General features: G+C 43.3%; 1 protein-coding gene across 1 annotated transcript in view; it reads right to left on the bottom strand.

Annotated features, from left to right (window-relative positions):
- Positions 1-2,117: 2,117 nt before the first annotated feature.
- The window catches only part of GRIN3A (glutamate ionotropic receptor NMDA type subunit 3A), a gene marked incomplete at both ends in the record, with an annotated part of 66,748 nt that continues 43,409 nt past the window's right edge, over positions 2,118-25,456 (bottom strand). Inside the window, 6 exons of the mRNA XM_082300872.1 lie at positions 2,118-2,454; positions 5,526-5,599; positions 6,334-6,498; positions 17,388-17,539; positions 19,669-19,784; positions 21,383-21,528. Coding sequence (XP_082156998.1) covers positions 2,118-2,454; positions 5,526-5,599; positions 6,334-6,498; positions 17,388-17,539; positions 19,669-19,784; positions 21,383-21,528 — 990 coding nt within the window. The remainder of the gene's footprint in view (positions 2,455-5,525; positions 5,600-6,333; positions 6,499-17,387; positions 17,540-19,668; positions 19,785-21,382; positions 21,529-25,456) is intronic.

A 25,456-nucleotide genomic window follows, 5' to 3' on the forward strand; every position in this document is an offset into this window, starting at 1 on the left:
GGCACAGTTGGTGCTGCAGTAATTCAGAGCAATCCCTATTCTGCACTTGACATGGGTGAAGCTCCTCAGACAACCACCAGAAATAAACATTTGCTTAATAGTAGTTATTAGGTGGTTGACATTTTTACATTTTATATTTTTGCTTTTAAACGAAGGCTGATTTTTTGAAGGATTGGGTGTTTGGAACTTTGAGGAAAAACATTTTTGTTTAAGATACCATTAATAGTTTCAATTACTTTTTTTTAAAAATATGTTTCTGTGCTCATGCATGTAGAGATAAGGACATAAAAGCCTTGATAAAAATACTTTAAAAATTGGACGGAAATACTTCTTTCCTAGTGTTTTAATGAAAAGAGAGCAATGTTCATCTGTTCTAACCAAGTGCTGTTGGAGGTTGTAAGGTACCAGATGCTACACAAAGAAAAAGCTCTTTCTAAAAAGCTGATTATAAAGAGGGAGGGAGGGGAAGGGTAGGCAACAAAAGAAACCTCAGTGCCTTGCCTATCAAGCTTGTCAGGAAAGCAGTGACATGCCAGATCTATTAGACCTACCGACGATGCAGGCCTGTGGATCCCACTTGCCTGTTTTATGTCGTAATTTCTCTTCCTTGTGTTACTGCATTGGAAGGAGCAGACACACCAAAGCAGAGAACAAGCACTGAGCAGGGAGCAGACAATCAGCTCTTGATGAGGGTAATTAGTCTGGGTCTCCCTGTGATCAGCTTTTAGTGCAGATGCAGAGCTTTTCACGTGCAAGGATTTTTCAAAAGGTAGAGGTGCAAAAAGGTAGAATGTCTTCCTCAGTCTGCCTGCAGCCTTTAAACTACACCTAACACCACCCCGGGCAACATTCCTGCAGGTGGCTGGAGATACAGGGAGGGTAAAAATGATTTGGGTGATGTATCTGGGAGACCAGAGTTAAGGGACAGTATTACAAACATTCTTCTCTGTAATACAGGATACGTTGGGAAGTGGTTTTTAAAAATTGGTAGAAACCCTATTTAAAAAACAGAGTCAGTTGGGTTGATGCAGTGTTTATTCAGATGCTGAACAGCTTACCCTTCCTTCCCCTCATCACCCAGGAGGGAGAGAGCCCCACTCAGTACATTGCCTCTGAAACCACAACTCTCATTCATCCACAGGGAGGTTTTGGTGACTCCTTTTGGTTTTGATGGGACCTTGGTACTGAATAAATCACGATCCAGAGCCCCCTTAAGTCACCTCATGTGTGAGAAAGGACCTTACTGTCACCTTCAGAGAATATTAAGGGAGTAGTTTCACATTGGCAAATATTTCGCTTTTTGAGGTAAATACTGATTTACAGTAGTGCCCCCTCTCCCTTCTCATCCTTGCCTTGTGCCCCTGTGAATCCATCCCTTCACTTGGCCAGTGCAGTGTTTGCACAGCTTCTCTCTAGGAGGGAGTGGAAGCCCATCCTGGGCTCACAGGCAGACAGAGGTGGTGGTTTGGTTTTTGCCAAGTTTTTTTAAGCTGGGTGAGTTCCTTCACCAGTCTCAGAGCAGCCACCTCTGCATTTGTGCTGACAGCTGAGGGAATGGTGTGTGTTGGGTTTGCCACCAGGAATTTGTCTTGTGAGCCTGTGCCAGGAGGGAAGGGACTGCCAACACACAACAGCACCTGGCATAAAGAGGCATCCGTGAGGAGCCTTCACATGAACAGAGACTAGACCCATACAGAACACAACAAAAATGTACCAACAAAGGGACATACTTCCAATGAACAGTTTAAACCTTTTTTTTTTTTTTTTTTTTTTGGTATCTTTTTCTTTTTTTTGAATTAATGCACAGAAAGGGCTAAAAAAGTGGAACCTCACTGTACTGTCAGGTAGAGGAACAAGGAACTCTCGCTGTTGGGATGCTCCTTGTCTCTCCAGTCCCTTGGGAAATGGCTGGTGTTTTCCAGGAGAATAAGAAACTTGTGAAAGGAGGAGGACTCAGGAGGGTGGCAGTGGCTATGGGCTGCTGCAATTCTGCTCTCCTGAAGAGCTTATTGCCTGCTTTATTTTTGCACCCCTTTCTGGCATTACAAAAGTGTGTTACAAATTTTACAGAGGAAGGGGAGAAAGGAAGAAAAGGGAAAGGGCCCAGCTATGCTGGTCTAGGGCTCTGCAGTCCTGTTGGTCCTCGCATACTCTTCCAGCTCTGATTTCCTGTCCATGGCGAGTTGCAGCTCCTGCTTGATGATTTCGATCTGCTTCTCCAGCTCCTCCAGCTCTTGCAGCACTGAGGTCCTCGCAGTGTTGAGGGACTCTGCTTTCCCATTGGTGGTTAAGGAAGGCGGAGTCTCTCTTCTCCCCTGCGGCAGGGGCATGTCCTGGTGCTGATGGATTGTCACCTCATTTTGCCCCTCATCAGTGCAGATGTACTTTTTTCGGTGGCAGTTGCCCACGTTGGCTGTGTTCCACACCGCATGCTGGCTGTTCCCTACATGGGCCCTGAACAGAGAGAGGAGAGTTAATACCACATCAGAGCCTGCTCTTGTGTGTGTGCACACCTCCCCTGTGAGTCATCCTAGTGAAAAATATAAGGCTGCTGTTACATACTACATAGAAATATTATTCCTTTATCCCTGGCATTATGTTTTCTTGCAAAGCACAAATCATGGATGTAAATGACCAATTTTTTTCTGTTTTAACCATAGCAGAGGCTAGAACAGAACCCTGAATGTCATCTTCCCCAAAACTTTTTTTAGTTATGAAATTACTCAGCTGCAGCTCAGGAAAATGTGAGTCCTTCAAAGCTTTCTGAAAGATTTTGTGGTTGCAATGTCCAAGTTTATTACAGCATTTGTCCTTTGCATGTTACTACTCTGTGCTGGCTTGAGCATTTGCTCTCACAGAGAAGGAGACTCCCTAGAGCTGGTGTGGAGAGGTGAAGGGGGAGCTTTGTCCTTTAGTTTTGAAGTCTTGTTGGGGAGCTGCTTGTGCTCTGGGGGACGGACACAAATGATGTGTATCCAAGCCTTGCAGGTTCATTCATGAGCTTCCTGACACACCACAGAGACTTAGGGGTTTTCATGTTGAGGCAGAACTTTGTGTCTGGGAATGTTTTGAAATGCTTCTGTTCTTTTTTTTTTCTTTCTGCAGAACTATTGCCATGATCTTTTGTTTCCAGAGCATCTTTTCCTTCTTTTTGGGGAACTTGCCTCTGCTGGGCTCCCAAATCAGGCCATTTCCCTGGGCTGGGTTTCTTCCCAAACACAGTAGTAGCCCATGGCCTCCGTCCTCCAAGTGGAACTTAAGGAAGCACAGGGTTTGCTGTTGGGGGAGAGGAGCTCCTCTTTCCTGCCTGCTTTCCCTTTGGGACAGGCTGGGGTGCGTTCAGTTGATAAAGGGAAGTTTAAGCTCTGAAGGAGCTGCGTTTCAGACCGCTCCATCCTCGAGCTCTTCTGTGGGTGTCCTTGGACAAAAGGCCTCTTGGTGCGTGAGCTCCCAGGGGGCAGGTTAAGGAAGGAGGTTGGTATTTCAGGATTGGTGCTGCTGAAAGCAGTTGGTTTGCAGAGGAGCCCAGAGCTGGGAGTGGATCCTTTTCTCACCTGCGAGCAGAAAAGGAAGCTGCAAAGTGGGAATTTCACTGGCAGAGATGGTGAACAGGGGTGTTTTCCAAGAAATGGGCTGGCAGAGAGTCATGAGAGGAGTTTCAGGCAGGAGCAGCAGCCACTGGTGGGTCATGCTCCCGAGAGCTCAGGAATCCCAGCAGTAGATGTGTATGTAGAGTTGTCTATTTTTGTGCAGATCAGCAATTTTGTCATATTTCAAAATAAAAGATGGGAGGACTCTCAAGTCTGGGCAGGTGATTTTAACAAATGTTAGAGTCCACAGTTAATGCTCCAGTATGACCCAAGTCATCAAAACTGTTTACAATTTGGCTACTGATGCTGAGCAGCTTTCCTAGTTTTTGGACAGTTACAACCTTAAAAAACCCAACAGGTTTTCCTACCTGAGGATACCAGCAGTAGTAAGATGCCAATTCTTTGCACCTCTCTTCTGTATCTTTGGTGCTTTTAAGAGTTCCTCAGTCCCCAGCAGGAAAGAAAGCACGTGTGATAATGTAAGTGATTGAGAGCTCCATGTTGTGCCTTGCCACATCAGCATTTGTGACAAGCTGGACACCCCACTCGTAGGTCTGTCGAGTTGAATTCACCCTAATTGTGTGCAAACAGCAGCCCAGAGATGCCGAGAAGAGCAAGGACGGTGGGTGGGTGTGCATGGACACACCCGTGGGCTGATGGCTCTGTGGGCAGAAGGCTTTGGACAGCAGTACATCTTCACTCTCCCAAGTTGGAAGAATATTTGCATGGATCTTTTCCTAAGCCAATTGCCGGAAGGGCTTATGGGCCATCTCCTCTTGTTACAACTTCTTGTACCACTCATTACGTGGCAGATAATTGGGCTGGTGCTTTTTGTACCATCAGAGATCCAGAGAACCCTTCCCCTGGGAGATTCTTCAGTTGAGTGAGTGCCTCAGGTGATGGGTATGTTCCCCCCCAGTGAGGAGGGTGCAGCAGGAGGAAACATTTTTCAGCACCTCATTGCCTTTCCTGCTGCTCACAAATCAAAAGCCAGGAGTGGCTGTGGGCAAGGAGGTGCCATACTTGGTGGTTTTTTGCAAGATGGAGGAATGAACATAGGAAATCAATTGCAGGCATTTTTATACACTTGTGTGTATAAAAGCAGCTTAGGAGCTTAGAGATGCTTACTTCCTTATATTTGCTGCCTTTAGCACAGGAATGTCAAAGAAACACAACATACGTTGACATCTTGCAGGTTTCAGCCAGATCAAACACCCAGCAACATTCTCAAAGACTTTTTCCTTTCTCTACTCTGTGGCTGAACTTCTCTGTAGAAGAGTAATGCTGCTGCCTGTGTCCTTACAAAGTGCACCAGTAGGGTTGAGCTGCTGAGCACGGGCACAGTTCCATGCAATGCCTTGTGTTCCTGGAAGCTGTGCATCACATTGTCTCCTCTGCAGAAGACACAGCCCAGGAAAACAAGGCAAGGATGTTGCCTCCTTTTTTCTCCAACACCACTTGTTGGACACAATGTTTTCTGAAAGGCTGCATTTGCCTCTCCTCCGCTTTCTTCTTTCTCATTCCACAAACTAAGAGAGCTGAAGGAGTTTCAGGCATCTGAGTGCCTCATCTCTCTTTCCCTCTAAAGGCTCTGCCTCACGGAGCCCTGGTGACCTGCCAGTGCTTTGGCACGGGAGGCATTCATTCCCTAAACACGAGGGCAGTGGACTTCAACTGCAACTCTTTGGAATGGGAAGCTTTTTATTAGCTCTATGCAAAATCATGAAAGAACAAGATTTCTAGATTTAATATTTTCTATGGGAAAAAATAATTAATTTCTTCCTCCCTCATTTGTCACTTCTATCTTGTTTCCGTTCTTTTTTTATTCTATTACCTTTGGGGTGTATTAGATCCATGACTAGATATCCAGACACAACATATTTAATTTAGAGTAATTTTTACAGTTTGTGTTTTAAGGCATGGAAAACTTACTACCTCTTTTCTACTCGTTTTTTCTTAGGCTGACGTTTTTCCTCAATAAATGAACTGTTCAGAGCACGATGTAATCTCTAGAGGGAAAAGAGGAAAATAAATTAGTAAAAGCAAGATTAAAAATAGCTCCACAAACAGGTAAACAATTTGGGCTTTGTCTGATGGACTTGAGCATAAATTATGTTGCACATTGAAGGATACAAGCAATTGTCCGTGCTTTGTCATTACAACAGATTTATTTTCCCACAGTTTCCCAAAGAAGGGCAAACTGAAATGTTGATGAATAGTTGGGAAACAATCCCTGGTGTTAAAATTAATTTAAAAATATTTCTTCCACTGTGCTGCTTTAAAGCAACCGAAGTTCTTCCCTTTTGTGCCTTTTGCTGCAAAGTAACTTCTTCCTTCAGAGCAAACACTCAGAGCAATTCTGTCCCATTAATTTTGCTAGAATAACGAGGGAGGTTACCCAGCACTTCCTGCATGCCTCACAGGTTTTGGTACCTGTAACAGTGAGATAAAATGTTCTGGTTTGCCAGTTCAGGGTAACAGCACTGTTGCTTCTGTCATCCAAAAGAGCTGAGCTGTGAGGCTACAAGTGCAAATGGAAAGGTCCCTCTGTGAGCTTTGAATATTTGAACTGTTTCCTCTGTCCTTCCAATTCTGTCCTTAGGTCAGCCTCTTCAGGCTCCAAAAGCTGCAGTCACCCTTCAAATGCCAGTTGTCAGTGCTCTTACAACATTTCATACTTCTTCTTGTCCAGGCTTTCTTAGTCAGCCACACGACTTTCACAGGGTCCCTCCAGAACACATACCTGACTGGTATGGAGCCAGTACTTCATCTTGGATTTCTTCTTGATTCGTGGCAGGACCAGTCTGTACACGATGTGTTCCCCAATGGTGGTGAGAATGGACAAACCAAAGCCAACGCACAACATCACGAAGAGCCCTGAGAAATGTTTTATCCCCATCTGCAGTGTCTGTGAATAAAATCAAAAGGGGAAGTTAATGCAGGAGGCTGTTATTGTGCTGAAGCAGATGCTTTGTTTTCTCATGTGGAAATGTGGTCTGACTGAATACACAGTGGAGAAATAATGCAGAATAGTCTGGACACAGCTCACAGCAAAGCCTCTCTGTGCTGTTTGGTGTTCAGTCAGAGCAAAGGATCTGTCATGGGAAGAGAATCACCTGAACAACAGGGAATTTGTGCCATCACCCTAATGAGGTGGAGTGTTAAACATATACAATAATCTGGTGCTTGCAGTGTCTTTACATTTGTAAAAGCAAGTACTGTTTGATAGAATGTAGTCAATGAACTGTAAAGCAAGTCCTTCATCAGCAGGGAGTAATGTTCATATTTTCTGGAAATTGATTGTTAACTTTCCCTTTTAGTGCTTTACTCCTGATGGAGGGTCATGGAGAAAATGTGAAATAAGTAGCACAAACATGGTACCCCTCCACTCCCAGCATTAACAGGACTGTAATTGTGTTTGTTAGGAACTCTGACTGCAACTGTGGAAAACAGGAACACTCCCACCTTTCTCTGTCAACCCACCCTTTTCATGTAGGGTAGGAAACCTTTAATTAATTTGTCTTATTGGCATTAATCATGTTTGAACACCAAGAAACTGTGTAGAGCAGAAACCTCCACAAATACCTCCCCTGCAATGTGTGGGTGAGGTATGCATGTAGTACCTTTATTCTCAGGCCTCCATAACTAAGTTTATCAATAACTAAAATCCCTTGCGAAAAACTACTGCCCACAGACAACTGTGGAAATATTTCCAGTAATACAAGTTCCAGTCTTATCTTTCTATTAAACAATGTTATTCCCCAAGTAAATTAAAAAAAAAAAAAAGGAAAAGAAGGAGCAGAGTTTTGGTAGGGTTGTATGTCACCTGTGATGCTGCTACCCTGGACCTGTTGTGTTCCTTGTGTTCATTTGCTCGGTGGGTGGGGGTGGGGATTGTGCTTTATTATATCTATTTCTATGAGCTGGAAAAAGCAACTGGAATTAGTCAAAAGATAAATCACAGACTATTTGTGAAGTCTTGTTCTAAGGTCATTTTAAGCCACAGAGTTAGTGAGAGATGAGTCCACCAAAGTTGAGGGCTTGGAAGTCCTGTTGCATACTTTGGTTGGGCGACTGTGAGCTGTATTTCTCTCTTCTGGTTTGTGTATTTGATTTCTGTTCTTGAAAACACAATGGTATGAGATAGCATATCATGGGTTTTTTACAAGAACAGAGCTTCAGCAATCTAGCAGAGTGAGAACTTTCCCATGTTGGCACTGGCAATGAACTCTTGTTTTGGGGATCCTCTGCCAAAATCAGCCTCCTTGTCCCAAAGCACACTGAGCAGAACTTTTGGGATGAGAATTTTTGTACCAGTGAATAAACACTTCAAGGGTGTTGAAGGGTATAATGGAGGTGTAAAAGTAATTTCTAAAGAAACTTACTGCAGCCTAGAAAGTGAAAAACCATAGCGGAGTGGCTCTGGGGTAGAAGTGTGTCAGAGTTTCGTCACAAGGGTTTTCTGATATGGAGACTGCATCAGTTCAACCTCAAGGCAAACTTCCCTCTCCACACCAAAATTTCTTATTGACGAGAAACTGCTTTCCCATAGTTTTTTCTTCCAGTTAGGGGCACAGGAGGGTGACATAAAGATTACAGGTGGTAATCTTTACAGGTGCCTTAAACTGTCCAAGAACTGAAGTGTTTGACTGGAGGTCTGTGTGACCTGTTTCTTTAAACTGGCAGTGAAGCCCAACTTTTAGCCCAGGTAGAATAAAACCAGAATGAGGTCCCATGTCTGATCTTCTCAGAGGTCTCAGAGCTAAGATGTCAGTATGGCTCATCTTTGCATTTGTCATGTGTATCTGCAAGATGCAAAAAACTTGCTATCCGAAACAGCTGAACATCCTGGTTAAAGGTGCTTTTGCCATTTCTCCAGAAAGCTCTAATGCAAATCACTCCCTTCCCAGAAAGGGTATTCAAAGGCAAGTGTGCAGCAACGTACTTAGAGATGCAGAGTTAACAGTAAACACAAGAACAAACAGTAATTAATAGGGAATGTATTTGCTCAGTCATCTGATGAATACACCTATCTATCGATGCTCCCAAGGCTCCAGCTGTTGGGTGTCACAGAGAGTAACATCCTATGGGTGGTTCTTGCCACGGGAACTAGGTTTAATGTAATATCATAAAACTCTAGCCATTCAAAATAATAATAATAGAAAGCCCTATTGCGGTGGGGATTCCTGCATGCTGGGATGTCTCCTCCAGCCTGGGGTTGGTGTTTGATGCCATCCCAGCACTGCTGCAGAGAGAACACTTGGGCAGCTCCTTACATGAAAAATAACTCCCTTGTCTTCAGCAAAGCCTCTCTGATTTATGCTGATGAGGGTCTGGCTCCCTGTCCTGTCAGCTCTGCAGAATTGTTTTCTACCTTCCCTGGAAGCAAGTGAAAGAAATTCCAGCACTGTCATCCCAGATGAGTTTTTCACCTGTAACAGATGGCTTCTGAAATTGTCCCAAACAAGACATCTTTTCCTAGGAAAGGAAGTGCTAAAACAAAGCATCAATAATATTTCATCTAGCAATAAAGAAGGTAATGCATTGGAAGAGCTGCCTGATAAAGGCTGCACAGTAGAAGGAAATTTTTGAGACTAAATTAAACAAGGTAGGGGAGAAATAATTAACACAGTGTGTCTTGGAGTGTGTGGAGTGATTATACATGGCAGTATCAGCACATTCACAAACCTTTGTAAAATGGCTATTTATCAGCTGTTCATAATTATTGTAGACACACACACATTAAATAATAAAGGAAACCATCTAGTAGAGGCACCTCTCGTTTTCACTGCTTCATGCTGATTGGAGGAGCAAGCCCTAATCCTTATTTTGTTGTTCCTTTATGTATTTTTAGGTGCATGTATAAAATATATGTGGAAAGAGCAGAAAAAAACTAGTTTCTCTGCATCACTGCTTTCCTCTCTGCTCAAGGGGTAGGGGTGAGGGGAGTGGGCGTGTGGGTTGGGGGTGTGATGCCAACAGAAAACAAGCTGATGGATTTCCCTACTTCAGTATTTTACTTTCTTTTCCTTTTATATATGTATATGGGGGTTTTTAAGGAATAAAAGCCCACCATGTGGTGTATGCTGTGTTAAGCCAAGATAAATATATAGTCCTTGCTCCAGGTTTGTAATCATAAATCCAGGAGGTAGCTCCCTGCATTTTAGGAGAAGGAACTCAGTTATGGCCATGTAACAGTTCTGGAGCAATAAGCAATGTAGTCAATCTTGTGATAATTACAGGTAATGGTTGCTAAGCACTACAGTGGCAACAGCCTCCAAGTTGTATCCCACTGGCAAATTGGGAAATTGGCGTTTTCTGGAAACCAACAAATAAAAGAGCAGGTATGTTCTTTTTTTAAATATATCCTTGGAGAGACGTTTCCAATTTATCAACCCATATCTGTAATTGCTATCTAAATATTTCCTGTTGTTTCCACCATAGTTATATGCTTTTTTTTTTTTTTTTTTTTTGAGCCCTGAGTCACAAAGGGATGCAGAGAAGACAGTCTGACATTTGTGTTCACTTTGGAGCAGGGAGCAAAGACAAAACCAGCACTTAATTATTTCCGGATTTGTATCCATGGGAAGAACTCCTGCATTACTCCCTACTACAGGAGACTGTAAATGCTTTACTCTCCCTTGTTGCACTGAATAAGTCATCAAATACTCCTGTGGTCTAGCTTTGACTAATTAGAAGCTTGTAAAGATCCTTGTAGATGCTCCACAGGTTGGCAGCACAGCACAGATATTGGTGCTACATACTGCTGAACCCAAACACTAAATATGGGTGTCATGTGTGTGTTAACTATAATAATAAGCTGTATTTTTTTGATTGCATTTTCCCCGTAAGGATTTTAAAAAGGTTTGCTGCTATTAGGAAGTTAAGTTTTGCAGCACCTGTGCTGAGAAGGAATTAGCAGGGATAAATGGATATGAAGGGCAGAATTCTCAACTCATTTATACATCTCAGTAGGCCTGGAAAATCCTCCTGATGTTGATGCTTTTATTTAGTCAGCTAAGTGCTATTAAAACATGTCCCCTTCTCCATATTATGGCATTTCTTGTAGCTGCAGAGAGATTTTTTTTTCACTTGATTTTCATTCTTATGGCTCTCTGTGCTCTCAAAGAAGTGGCAGCTTAAAAATAATACAAATTTAATCTCTTCAGGGGGATCATCCTTAGCAAAGACTGGTGACCATGGCTTTAGTGTTTCAAGTGACAAATTTCAAGGTACTTGAAATTTGAATTTGCCTTGGCAAGACAAGTTCCTTTCCTTGCTTGTTGTGAAGACTTTTGCACAGAGCTGGAAAAACACTCCATTTTGTAATAAATGTTTTATTTTCTGCTCATCAATTTTCCATGCCCTGTCAGTATCTCCTCAGACAGTCACCTTTTTCTTTTGTTTGTTTTCAGTTTCGATGGATGAATTTAAATCTATTACTCGCTTGCAGGAGACATCTTCTCCTGGCAGAGTCAATACTCATTCACTTCTTTCTGCAGGACCATTGTGCAGAGTATTTTTTTCCACACAGCAAGTCCAGAACCCACTGTCTTTTCCCACACTGAGATGACCCTTTTTCAAAGCAACATCTGTCCCTTAGTGAGACCCTTTTTCATAACATTCCCAGTCTCTCCCGTGGGCAAGGGCCACCTCTCCTCCCCACACAGGGAGGTAAGGCTGAGAAAGTTGTCTTGGTACAGTAGAACCTTTTCTCCTGTTATTTGTGTTTGTTTTTCATGCTCTGGCAACAAGGCACTGTGAAAGGTGACTGATGGGCAGCTGCTATTTATGAGCACAGGGCAGTTTTTTTCCTTTTTGCAAGTGTCTGCATGGCCTTCCCTTGACACCTGCAGTGCACCAGGGACAAACATAAACCAGAGTTTTAAGGTTGGAAAAGTCACTGCTGAGCTGTCAGGTGATGGGTGTAACAAAAAAGGAAAGTATTGGTTGACCTTTAAGGGGACTAGAAAAAAGACAAGAGAAGAAAGGCACAATTTTTTGATGACAGCTGGATGAAATCATGGCAAGATGAATGAGGCACTGTCTGATTGTGCCTCTCATGTGATGCTGAGGCCAAAGATCATCAATTCAGGCACAAGACATGGCAAGTTTGAGAAAGTTCCTTCAAAGACTTGAGAGAAAAGCCATCCACGGATCCCACTACTGATGTGAGATGAAAAGAGGATTAGTTACCACCCCTGGAGGGATTGAAAGACCTACAGACATGGCACTTAGGGACACAGTTTAGTGGTGGACTTGGCAGTGCTGGGTTAATGGTTGGATTCACTGATCATAAAGGTCTTTGCCAACCTAAATTATTCCATGATTCTAAGACGAAAAGATTTTATTTTTGCTGTGTGCCTGGACTGGATCAGATGAAAGGCCGTGGTCAAGGACCAATCCCCACTGTTAGCCTGGACCTGTCCCTCAGGCACTGGGAGGAGGTTCATGGCATTGTGCCTTCCCCAGCATCACCACCGTGGAAAGTACTGGGACTGCAGTGACAGGGTCAGTTTGGGCTGCCAGCGTCTGTGTGCTTTCATGTATTGTTATTTTAAGTGTCATGTTAGATACCATTTGTGTGAAGCATCAGCAAGTTCTTGATATTAATAGCTGGGATAATGGTATGTGGCAATATATAATTTTTTATTCTGTATGTTGGCTGTTATCAGACAGAACTGCCAGTCAATGTGGAAATCAGTCTAAGTTCTAGAGCTCCAGCTGTCCTGTCACCATCATGAATATAAAAGGGAGAATATATAAGCCTTTCAAGTGAAATAGAAGATTTTAAAAAGATGTAGCTAAAAGCTATGAAAGACTGTGTACACTCAGTTAGCTTTTCCCAAAGCATGGACCAGGGAGGGCTCTTCTTTTTTGTACTGTCTTGATAAACCCTGTCCTGGTCATCACTGCCTGACCTGAGCAGCCAAACCCACTGACTGCAGGCATTTTGCCTTCAGGCATCCCCCTGCCTGCTGCCCTGCTGGCTGAGTACCAGAGCTGCTTTTTCAACAGGAGCAGAAAATTGCAAAGCTTTTGGTTCCCAAAAATCACAGAACCATAGGCTAGTTTAAGTTGAAAGGGACCTTTCAAGGCCACCTGATCCAACTGCCCCACAATGAGCAGGGGCATATTCAGTTAGAGCAGCTTGCTCGGAGCCTTGAATGCTTCCAGGGATGGTTGAACACTTTCAGGGATGGGGCACATACCACCTCTCTCGGCAACCTCTGCCAGTGATTTTCCACTTTCTTTGTAAAAACCTTCTCTCCGCAGTCCTTTCTGAGCTTGGGTGGAGCTAATGGGATGGAAGGGCAAGTCCCCAGAGCCTGGCTCCTTCTGAAGAGGCATCAATGAAAATAACAGTAGGGTAGAGGGAGGGCTGAGCATACTGTATGCAAAATAAAAACAGATTACATTGTTATGTCCAGATATGATGTAAAAATATAACTCCATCAACCCCTCATCCCTCCTGCACCATGTTCTGCCCTAAGTAGGGATCTCAGCAATTTTACCACAAAGGCATTCCTTTGAAACTACAACATTTTAAATCAATTTTAAATCAAGACTACTCAAACAATATTGCTAGAAGCTAGCACTCACCAAGAACAGCCACTGCTGCCCACAATTACCTGCAGTGGAGAGGGTAAAGTGCAATTCATTGCAGTATTCCTTCCAAGCCTGAGTTAGCTGCATTCCCCGTAAATGATCTGGTGGATTCTGGCCAGAGTAAGATGCCTCAGGTAAGAGATCTTGCTGGAGACCATGTTTTTTGTATGTTTTCATACAAAACAGCAGAGTCAAGCCCTTCTGACCTCTGCACTTTGAGACTCATCTTTATTGTCTTCCCAGCTTGAAGAGTCACTGCAAATCTTCCAGCTCCAGGCCAAATAATTTCTTTCCGGACAACTTTGTTTTGAAATGCAGTTTAGAATGAGCAAAGTGCTCAGATAGAGAGAGATGGGAAGAGCTAGCAGTGAGTTCTGCCACAGGAAATATAATTTTCCAGTGTAATATTAGTTAAATATGGTGATTCAGAAGATGGATCTCAAAACAAATCTATAGAAAAATTAACTTCAGTGGGCAGGAGTGGCAGGTGGATAAGAATCAAGTACAGATGAGGAGGTAATGACAAAAACAAATGATGGATATTCCACCAATTTAAAGGCTATACTGATCAGTATTTCACCCACACGTATTCCCATTTTGGGGTCATTTCTCTTGGTCGACAGGTGCAGTGTGTCACAGACCAAATTTATCAAAAGGACATAGAAGGATGCAAAGCCTTACTCTTGCTGTCAGAAGGCAGTTGCTAGGTCTCACTTTGGTATATAATCCATGTGAATGACTACACACTGAGAAGCTGGGGCTTTTTCAAAAAAAGAATTATCTGCTTCTCTGCTGAACATTGCCCACACTTCAATCTGTAAAATACTACTGTGGCTGAGTGCAGGGAGTGAATTACAGAGATTTCTGGGCTGTACAGGAGTAAATGATACAAACCAACATAAAGGTAAGTCCAAGACTAATTCCCATGCTTCTTGCTGTAACAGTGGGGAACCTGTGCTTTGGAGAGTGTTCGCTGCTTGGCCATTTAGTTTAGTACATTTCTCCCAGCTAAGAAATCGCACGTTCTAAAATCTGCAAGTTCTTGGCCAAAAGGAGTGGATGAAGAAGAGGGAATGCACATGTGAGATGCATTAAAAGTGAGGTAACTCGGGAAAATGAAGATATGAACTTAGCAGAGCTTACCCCACAACAGCACAGACTTGCAAGTGGCATTCTGCTTCTGCTCACTTTCTGATTGCATAAGGACCTTTGAGCGACTTTTTAGACTCATAGAATCCTAGAACAGTTTGGTTTTGAAGACACCTTATAGACCATCTAGTTTCAACCCCCTGCCAAGGGCAGGGGTGCCAACCACCAGGCCAGGTTGCTCCAAGCCCTGTTCCACCTGGCCTTGAACACTTCCAGGGGTGGGGCAGCCACAGCTTCCCTGGGCAACCTCTCCCAGTGCCTCACCACCTAAATTTTTAAGTTCTTCCTTGCACCTTATCTAAATCTAGTTCTTTCAGCTTTAGGTCCTTCCCCCTTGTCCTGTCATTCCATCTTGTCCAAGTCACTCTCCAGCTCTGTTGGATCCCCTTTAGGCACTGGAAGGGGCTGTAAGTTCTCCCTGGAGCATTCTCTTCTCCAGGTGAACACCCCCAGCTCTCCCAGCCTGGATCCAGAGTAGAGGAGCGCCCTCTGATCACCTTTGTAGTCTCCTCTGGACTTGCTCCAACACTGCTACACCCTACTTATACTGAGGATCCTGGAGCTGGACGCAACTCCGCAGGGGGGTCTCACCAGAGTGAGCAAAGGTGCAGAATCACCTCCCTCGACCTGCTGCCCACACTTTTCTGATGCAGCCCAGGACATATTTGGCTTTCTGGGCTGCAAGAACACTTTGCCAGGTCATCTTGAGCTTCTAACCCACCAAATGCCCAAGTCCTTCTCGCCAGCGCTGTTGTCAATCTGTTCTATATTTGTGCCCTGCCTGTGTCTGTGCTTGGCATTGCCCCAAACCAGGTGCAGGACTTTGCACTTGGCCTTGTTGAACTTCATGAACCGAGTGCTTCAGTTCAGACACCTGAACAAACTTGTTGGACCTCAGTTTCTGAACAAAAAACTCAGTTGTGCATGTTGAATTAGTGCAACTGAAGATGGAATAAGGACTATGATCAGACAACCAGCCTGGGTGCAGCTAGACCTGCCCTTCTTTTTGGACTTCACATGGAGGTAATACTCAAAAGACTAAATTACTTTAAAGCACAACATGTCTTCCAGCTCTGACCCCATGTTTAAGGCCTCCCTTAAAATCCTGTTGTTGAAACCTACTCACTAGTGGGGAAAAAAAAAAAAAGAATTCCATGGGACTATTCATAGGGCAAAATCTGAAGTTTCTTTTCAGACTGGAGAAGATTTTTTCCCCATCTCCTCTCCCTTTGTTGGGAGGCCTTGAAGAATCTTTTGTTGATCATGCACCTCTACTGGTAATGTTTTGAGCAAGGACCCCCATATATGTACATCTATTTACGATTTTTATAGGCAGGTAATACTCAGGCTCTAATACTTTACTCCTGCAGCCCAATGGATCATCTCATACCCCTCCCAGGGGCTCTATGCATCTCACTCTACAGACTTAAAGGAGCAACCATATGTTCTGGGAGAAAAGCAGTACTAATTAAAACTATATTTTTAACTGGAATTTATTCTATGACTAAGAATACAGAGAATACAGCCCCAGGTGAATCTTCTGGGGTAAGACGTTCAGAGGAAGGTCCTTATTTCACATCACAAGGGAATTATTAGGAAGATGAGTTTTCTCTGCTGTAAGAGCTTTGGGTTTTAAGACAGTTGAGGTAATTAATACCATTACCACTTTGTCATTTTCCTGAGATTTAATTTAAAAGACTTGTTAAAATGTAGAGTAACAAGAGGTCATTGAAGGAAGAGCTATTCTAAAAAGACAATTCCCTTTTTAGATGATAATACAATTTTCAGATAAGCTAAATCAGAAAGAGAAGTGAATACACACTCCTGTTTAAGTTTTCTTTCTTGTATTGAATTAATCACATTAAAAAAAGAAAGAAAAAAAGTGAGCAAGTTGGATTAAAAAACCCTGAATTTTCCTCTATGAATGTCTGATGTTAAAATATAATTTATTTCCTATTGGCACAACTGTAATGAAAAAGTAAAAAATTCAGTAAGACACACAGAACTACCCTAAAAAATTATGTATTAAAGATGCTGAATACAGATTTACTTTGTCATATCTCTAAAAAATGCTAACTTTCTAGTGATTTAGTTAGCAGCTAGAGGTTTGAAGATGAGATGCTCAGGTGACGACTGAAAAGCTGGAGTCAGAGCCCCAGGAAACTGGGCTTCTCTTTGATAGGAGAATGCTGCCACTTCCTCAGGTGCATACATTGTGTGTTTGGCATTTGGCTGAACACTCTGAGACAGCAGAGTTCTAACTGTTTTGTACCAGTCACAATACATAACCAACCCCTTCTGGAAGACCTTGAGCTGCGAGTGTGCTTTAAGCTTCAGACAATGCTGGTTCTTTTGACTCCTCAATACTTTACCTTTTTTTTCACTTGTAAGTCTGGGCAACTTGAGGAAAAACTGCTATTCTGGTAAGAGTCATCTTTTTCTCATAAATAAAAGCCTACCTCTTCAGCTGCCATGAGCTGGCGTAACTCCTCTGATTTGGTACTTCCATGTACCAAGAACATCCATGAAGATTTACTTCCTTTTCCTGTAGATCTACATGGAAGTGAGACCTACTCCCCCTCTCTTAGAGATGGTATCTCAGCAGACCATTTCCAGCCTGAAATCCTGTCTTTGGTACAGGTAGCGGCCACCCGTGTTAGGAAGTAGTCAGGGTGTATTAGAAATTTGGGATGTGCTGAGCTCCCCCTCTCTCTGTGGATGGTGATACACAGACAGCTGAGTGGAATCAGACAGGTTTGCCATGCACTGCGCCAGATCAGGATTTTTACTGCCCTTTTCATGCCCTGCTTGTCTCCAGAGGAGCTCTCTGGTGCCTCACTCAGCAGCACAGTCCCACTGAAGTGATTTTCCTGCTCTCATCTGACTGCTCCCCAGGTCAGCAGCTCTTGTCCTCAAGGCCTCCTTCCTTCCCTTCAGGTGCCACCCATCCCTGCCCTGTGGGAACGTCATTAGGAACGAGGGGAGATAATTGTCAGCTGGCACAAAGCCTCACTTAGGTGACCTGAGTTCATCACTTACCTCCGTGACGGCGAAGCTTCTTTTCCCACAGGGAACAACCTTGTACCACTTGTCATGCAGAACATCCATGAAGCCATGGGATTTGTACTGGCTGATCAGGTCAGAGATGTTTGAGGTGAGAGGAGAGTTGGGGGGAAGACCAATGCCATATCCTAGAAGGGAGAACAGTACCATGATCTCTCTCTTGTTTGGTTTTTGCTGAAGTATGCTCATCTCAGCATGGAAGAGCAGGCTGGCACTCTGTTTCAGCCAGCCAGCTCAAACCTGGCTTACTGTGGTCTGAGAATGCTGAGACAAGACCTTTTTTTGTGCAAAATAAAGTCACTCAGTATAAACAAAATAAGCAAATTCAAAATTATTATGGCCATACAAGAAATACGTAAAACTGGAGGTTCAAAAACTTAAAAGGGAGGCAATGGATTAATAAATCCTTTCTCAAGAAACACAGACTTTTTCATGCCCTCGCCATGGATTCTTTCAGCAATGCAAAAAGGCCTCAATGTCACATAAACCATTCTGTGATCCCCTTGCATTGTTAGAGCACTGAATGTGACTGTGGTGTCAGATGTGACATTTTCTTCCTGCGCATTTTCTGATGAGGAGCTGTATGCACGTAAATATATACAGGAGCAATCTTCATTGTCATCACACAGCAATTTAAAGCCCAGGGGTTATACTTTCAGTTCATGCACTTCTGCTCTGGCACTGACAGGGACTTCCAGATACTAACAAATGCAGTTTTTAGCCACTGTGTTGTCTTTCACCATGTTGAAGTGCTGGTAAAGGACTTAATGTAAGTGAAAATGAATTCAGTAACTCTGATTATGGTATTTCTATTTGCAGATTCTGGGGTTTGACTTTAGAAATTCTAAACAAATACAATTGATGTCTCAAAGGCATTCAGTTGCATGCCAATTATCTGCAGAGATTCATTTCCAGTTCACTGTGGATTTTTGTTTTTCAGTTCAGAATTCAAAATTTCAGACTGTTTCCTTAAAAAAGCCCACAGCAACACAGGAAGAAATAAAAAAACCCTCACAGACAGACAAGTGCTGAATTTGCCATGACAGTAGCTCTCTTTTCAATGAGTGATGAGGTGATAAGAGTTCCTACAATGCAGTAGTCTCCCTTGCTCCCGAGATTTTTTTACTGTGCCTAAAATTCCACCTGAATAAATTTGCTCATGTCAAAGGATTTGTTTCAGAGTTGGCACAGCTAAGACTCATAAATACCCCGTTATCAGCATATTTCTTTTGTAATTGGGGTATATGAAGTCCAGTCATCCAAAATCATACATTCGGGGTCTATTTGTTTGTTTCTTTTTCTCTATTGAAATCTAATCTACTTGATTCCAAGTTGTGGAAAGTTTCAGTTTTACTTCAGCAGAGCAGACCTTTCTGAAAGGGATTTATCAGGTTTCTGAAGGAGGTTGTTTTATCATATGATGGGAGCAGTTGGAGCGATTGCCTTCAGAGGGGAGGGAAGTGGAAGCACCAGTCCTTTCCACTGGCCATCTATCACAGAAGTGGCTCCTAAAGTCTGCTGCCATGTGCTCATCCATGCTGGAAGCAGCTTCACACCAGCCTTGCTTCCAAAGGCTGCCTTCTGAGCTGTCCTTGCTAATTCCTTGAGGCTGCAGGAGTCCACACACCAGGGCAGGCTCCCTTCTCAGTTAACTACAGATTCAGTGGGAATCTTGAGCTGACCTTTAAAATGGGAACAGTATTTGTCTGCTTCAGATGAGAGTGAAACTGCAGAACTGAATTTTGAACATGTTTGAACTGGATTTTGAACACGTGTCAACAAAGCGAGCTGTCAGAAGAGAAGCCTCATTTCAGGGGCCTCTTTATTTCATGGCAAGCAGGGAGATGGACTGTGCCTCCTACTTGTCTGGAGACAGACTGCCTGAGCACTTGGAATAATTCCTATATTGAGCATGGCAACAGGTCACAGAATCACAGAACCACAGCATGGTTTGGGTTGGAACGGACGTTAAATACCATTCAGTTCCAACTCTTCCATGGGGAATCTTCCACTAAACCAAGTTGCTCAAAGCTCCACCCAACCTGGCCTTGAAATAGGTGGTACAAGTGATCTGAGAGCTCAAAAAACCACAAAAAAAGGCTGGAGCTTTTATTCTGCTCAGTCACTGAGAATTTTGTCATAATCCTCAAGGGGTTCCTCAGTTTCACCTCCGTATTTTCACTGAGAATACCACAGGACAACAAAGCAAACTCAGCACAGCAGAAACAGAGCAGTGTGTTATAAAACTGGTTATTACCTTCAATGGCAAAGGGTTTTCCCACAGTTAAGAGCTTGCAGTCGGCATCTATTGACACTTCATAATCTAAGAGTGCTTTATCCATGATGAAGGCATCGAGTTTCTCTGGATCATGCCTGTATTCAACATCAAAGTCAGAAACACAATCACTTCACAGTCTAAGGCTCAGTGACACTCATTGAACACTTGTCCATGCAGTTTTCTGGAAGACTAATGTAGGAAAACAGGGGCCAGGGACAGCTATTTGCACATCTGCACTTAAAATGACAACTGGTTTATGTTTTGAAGGAGGGAATTGTGCACAAAATGCAAACTTGGTGCCTTTGTGCATTAGGAGCAGTCAGCGTGTTTAGGACTTATTTTGCTTCCACAAAATGCTATTGCTCTGAAAGACAAAAGCCACTACAATATCTTGAACTTTGACTCAATTGAGAGTCAGCACAAGGCTTTAGGGGAAAAGATCAAAAATTGCTAAAATACTTTGGAATTTTATTTTGGTAATTTAATACCAATTTTATTTGTTATTTGGTAATTTAATTGGTGTCTTGGTTTCTTTGTGATGTTAAGCTTGGGGATATTAGAGCAAAAACACAGAAGGACAACCTATTCAATGTTGTGTCTCATCCTTTCTCCTTGAATATGAGGTAAATTATCTCCTTCACCCAATTCAGCTTTTCCTCATGTTGTCTTCATGAAGACAGATGACTGAATTTTACTAAAATAATAATTTCTGAACAGCATGCTTGGATAAAACAATGATACAAAAGAACAGTTGCAGTGCCTGTTCTCATCTGATCCTGGGACTGCACCCTCCATTCCTGTCCCCTTAAAACTCTGGGTGTTCTCCTGATGTGATTACTTCATTGATTTCAATCCATTCACTCCAGTTTGACCCAAAGAACTGCCATGCATTATCAATAGGGTGGGTCTGGGAAATATATATATAAACAGAAAACAACAGGAAAAAACTGCTGGTGAAAAGTTCTCAGGCCATCTGCTACGCAACTTCTAAGATAAAATGAACAAATTATTTCAGGCTTATTGTCACCTCTCCTGTTTCCTCCAAGAATTGTGTGTCCCCCAGACTGTCAAGCACAAATGTCTCTGAGGCACAATGACATGATTCCTCAAGCAACAAGACCTATTACTTTTTACCAGTCTAGTGCTTCTTTTATTCATTTTAACGACAAATTAAGGTTCCTCTCTGAGAACCTCCTTTCCTCGCACCACACTGAGGAACCTCATTGGCAGCTTTTGCTTGGACTGCATGTTTTTTTCTGAATGTTTCTCACTGCCTGGGCTCCCAAGCTCAGAAACCTGCCAGGAGTTTATACATTGTCCTTGCCTGATGGCACCTCCAAACCCAGGTGAGGTACCTGGGCATTCCCACCTGGCCCAAATGCATTTTAATCCACTGAACTCCATGTTTTGTGGGACCCTCAGCACCGGGAAGATCAGAGGGAAAGGATCAGTGGGACATGGGATCCATGGAGTGGTGATATTTTCTACTTCATCTGTCTCTCTGTCACTATCTTTCTCTTTCCCACCACCATCACCACCTCTCTCACACATTTACTGTTAAATAAAATCCATACTACTGACTTTGTCCTCGTTTTCACCTTAATTCAGGAATCTCTCTTTTTATTTTATTTTAATACCCAGATGGTAACAACTGGCCAGGGGAGGAGGTGTGTTGCTGCGTGCAGGGGCTCACTTCAGGTAGGCCACACCGTCGTTGGTGGCAGGGACGTTGTAGCGCCGCATGTACTCATGCATCTCCGGGAAGCTCTGCCTCACGTAGTCCTCGGCGCTGCTCTCCCGCACCGTGCCGAACCGGAACCCTTGGGAGGGGTGGTGGAGCTGAGGGCAGGACAGGAGAAGATCAGCAGAGCCATCTGCTTCCCATCACACCTGGTATTTCCGTCCTAGTGTGGCAACAGTTCCTCAGAAACCTGCAGCATTCATGGACCTGCCCCTCTGGGTGTTTCCCTGCAGGTAGCTTCCCACCCCCCAGGAAAGACCTGGAGAGACTTACTGGGTGACTAAATAGCCTGTCTGTGTACTCTCAGGGTTTTCTTCAAATGTTAAAAACAATCCCCATGAAACACTCTGAGCACCCAAATCTAGGTGTTTATTGGCATTACTTGTCTCTAGACCAGACAGTGTTTCAGGAAATGTTATGAGAAGCCTCTGGGCTTTCTGGGGCTCTGGGTAACCGGCAAAGGACACAGAGTCTGGATTTGTTTCGGCAGAATATGTTTTACTGACTCCTTAGGGATGAAATTTAGCCTTCTGCAGAAGGGTAGCACCTCCAGTTCATCTCTAGAAGCATAGACACCGTATCACAGTCTTTGCTGCCATTCCTCACAGACAAACTGAGGACTGAAAGGTTGTGTACACCAAAAAAGTCTCCCCTGGCAGTGAGCAGGAGGGAGAATTCCCCTCTGCACAGCCCAGGCTGCAACCATGGCTGTACACACACAGACTCTTTTCACTGTTCTGTGCCCTGCCCTTTTCTGAATGGACTTCATGCTCTGTAGCCCCAAGGACCCCAGTCAGGTTTCACAGATCCCTCTTTCTACAGCTTCTGTTTGCCTTTGGAGCATTTAGAGACTTGTGGGCAAAGTCTCAAGCTGCCATGGAAGAGTCAGGCAGCATCTTCCACTCTGCCAAGCACTTCCTTGAGCTGGCCAAGTGCTGCCAAGCCACAGTAATTCAAAAGCCTTCAGCAACCCACCAGCCTCTAACAGGCCAAGCTTTCAGAGCACAGGAAGCCAAACAGAGCTAAAGCTGAAGCAGTCAGGCTGTATTTGCTTCCCAGGAAGCTCACGGACATCACAGCAGCTTGCAAAGATGATCTCACCACGGCCACGCTCTGCTTGGCAAAGACCAAGCCAAGAAGCATTCTGCCAGTCCATCTGGCCCCTGCATTATCATCTAAGCAGAACAGAGTGCAGGGCACCACAGAGCCATAAAAAGACTTTCCCAGTCTTCTCTTCGATGACCCCATGGATAAAAGAGTGTTTGTAGTTTTTTTAAGAATAGCAGAGGTAGGATGTAAACTCACAGTCACCCAGTTCAGTCTGAAAATGAACAGAAAAAGGTCTTTTGAATGCTGTTTCTGATGTCATGAAAGCTATGAAAATTCTGTATTTCTGGAAATTTTTACCTGAAAAGTGGGCAGGTGGTAACCACCTTGTGGTCTGCTGATCTGTGATCCCTGTGTTGCAACCCGGGAATGAGACCTGCAGCTAATTACAAGTCTGTGGGCATGAAGGGAGCCCTGGCAGATTTTTTTTTACATGTTCTGGTGTAGATAGCTGTGGGACAAGCAACGCAGGGTGTGCCTCCATCTGGAGCTGGCCATTGTGCTGTGCCAGAAGGACTGTGGGCACAGAGGGAAATGTTCTTGCCTGGGAGTGTGGGAGCAGCATTCAAGTTCCAGAAGACATAAATAACAGGAGCTGGGCTGTGACAATACCTCATGGAGACTTCCAGCACAATGCTGTCAGCCAAAATCTTGAGCCACTGAAGACGACCTGCTTAAAGAAGGAACTTGGAGTAGGGTTCATCTTCTCTGTCCCAAGAAGATCATCACCACAGTCAAGATGAATTGTTTTAGGTTTTATTTCTTGGCAGTTTCAGTGAAGAGACTTGAAACCCCATTAAGACCCAACACTGAACCACACTGGCATCTTCCAAGTCAACTTAGGTGTTTGTTGAGAAATTTGTGGCCCACCTAGTGATGCCAACTGCAGTGTAACACCTGATGTGCAGACAAAGTCTGACTTCACTGGAAAGCATCTCTCCCTCAGACTGTCACCAATGTCTGCATTTGGCTAAATTTTTAAGCCTGAATGAGAAAGGCTGGCACAAAAACAGTAAACTGAACCTCCATGCAATTTTCTATCCTAAATCCTTTGCTGAGGACTGCCCACACTTTGCTTTGTGTTGGGCATCCTGTCAAATTTCACCCCAAATGATGACAACACTGGAATGTTTATCAGACCAAAAGTCCATCTGGCTTAATATCTTGTCTCTAGCAACACCAGATGCCTGGTGGGAAGTCTTGGGAAGCCTGTGTAAGGGAGTTCTTCAGCAATCCCTTGCATCCAGTGCTCTATCTGCTTCTGGTAATCTTTGCTTTTTCTTAAGCATCATTACGTGGCTGCAGCTTTGTATTTGATGAACTCCTTTTACGAAGGATAAATGTTAATAATTGTTTTAATCCTCTCCGTCTTTCAAGGACTTCTGTTCTCTTCTTACTGCTGCTTATCCACAGGAGGAAAAGGTCTGCTTGCAGCTCTGTGGATTGACAGGGCAAAATGCTGCCAACAGCATTTCACTGACGATTTTCTAAGACTGCTAAGGGTTACTTGCTTCAACAGAAGACAAAAAACTTGAGGATGGAAACAAGACTCATCACTTGTCATTGCTTTCTTACCTTCTGTAGTCCTCTCCTGGGAAGATTATGTGACAAGATGAAAAACCACAAATATCTGTGTCCTGACAGGATAGGTAAATGCCATAGTCTTACTGTGAATCTTGCCTTCTTAGCTGTCTCTTTTTTCTAATCTTTTCTGTTTTTCATGCTCTCTTTCTCTTGTGTTTCTTACGTTTTGAAAGCTCTATACTGAAAGAGTCTTTCTGTTTTCTATAAACCAATAACAGAATCTTAATGCCCAGGGCTTCAGAGAAATCATGAAGTCTGAAAAATCAGCATTTGAAGAACCAAGAATGGATTCTACATATTTTCTTTTAAACTTGTAATTCAAGGGATGCAGTTACTTATATTTATACCAGTAACGGGAATATAAAGACCAGCTTATTGGAAGAAAGAGCTGTTGAAATTAGAGTAATTTCTACTATGTAGGTTCTCTGCTTCTGTGTATATACTGTGTTTCTCCATTCAAAGCTCAGTTATTGCCAGAGCAAAAGGCAGGTAAAGGGCTAGGAAATGTTGACAATTTTTATATCCAGAACACCTGGAGGTTTACTGGTGACTCAAGTACGATTAAAAATAAATGAATGTAATAGCTGCAGATCCATCCCCAGACATGAGTTTTCTTGGCACTCAGCTTAGATAGCCTTACAAAGCCCCACCAAAATCAGACATCTGTGACTGTAAGAAGTGGAAAGAACAAGGTTTGTTTAGACCTGGAGGGAGGTTTTGAGGCAACAGTGAAGTCCTGGCTTGACAATTCATTGAACAAGATGTGAAGATTGTTATGGGTACAGATATTGCAAAATAGCAGTATCTCAAATAAAGACATTTACATTTCTTTAACTGTCAGATCATTGAACCACAGAATCATTTAGACTCAAAAGACCCTTAAGATCAGACCCCAACCACTAACCCAGCACTGCCGAGCCCATCACTAAAATATGTCCCCAAGAGCCACATCTACATGTCTTTTAAACCCCTCCAGGGATGGCAACTTCACCATTTCCCTGGGCATGCTGTTCCAACACCTGACAACCCTTACGGTGAAGGAATTTTTCCTGGATTTCCCTTCTGAAGACTCATTAGTGTTTATCAAGCCACCAGCCCTTTGAGTGTTATCTGGGAAGGCCACCACAGCCAACTGCAGCTGGCTGTGAGCTTGAGCAGGGAAATACCAATAGCCTGGGCAGTCTAACAACAAGGGTATGAACATAACAATTGAGTAGCTGTGTTAAAAGCTATTAACTGCTAATGTATTTTAATATTTTATTTGTTAAAAGTTAAAAGGGGTTAAAAACCTATTTAGTGCTGCTGGTTAGCGGCTCTCCTAAAAATGGTGACAGC

This window comes from Coloeus monedula, assembly GCF_965178545.1.
Source record: "Coloeus monedula genome assembly, chromosome: Z".
NCBI lineage: Eukaryota > Metazoa > Chordata > Aves > Passeriformes > Corvidae > Coloeus > Coloeus monedula.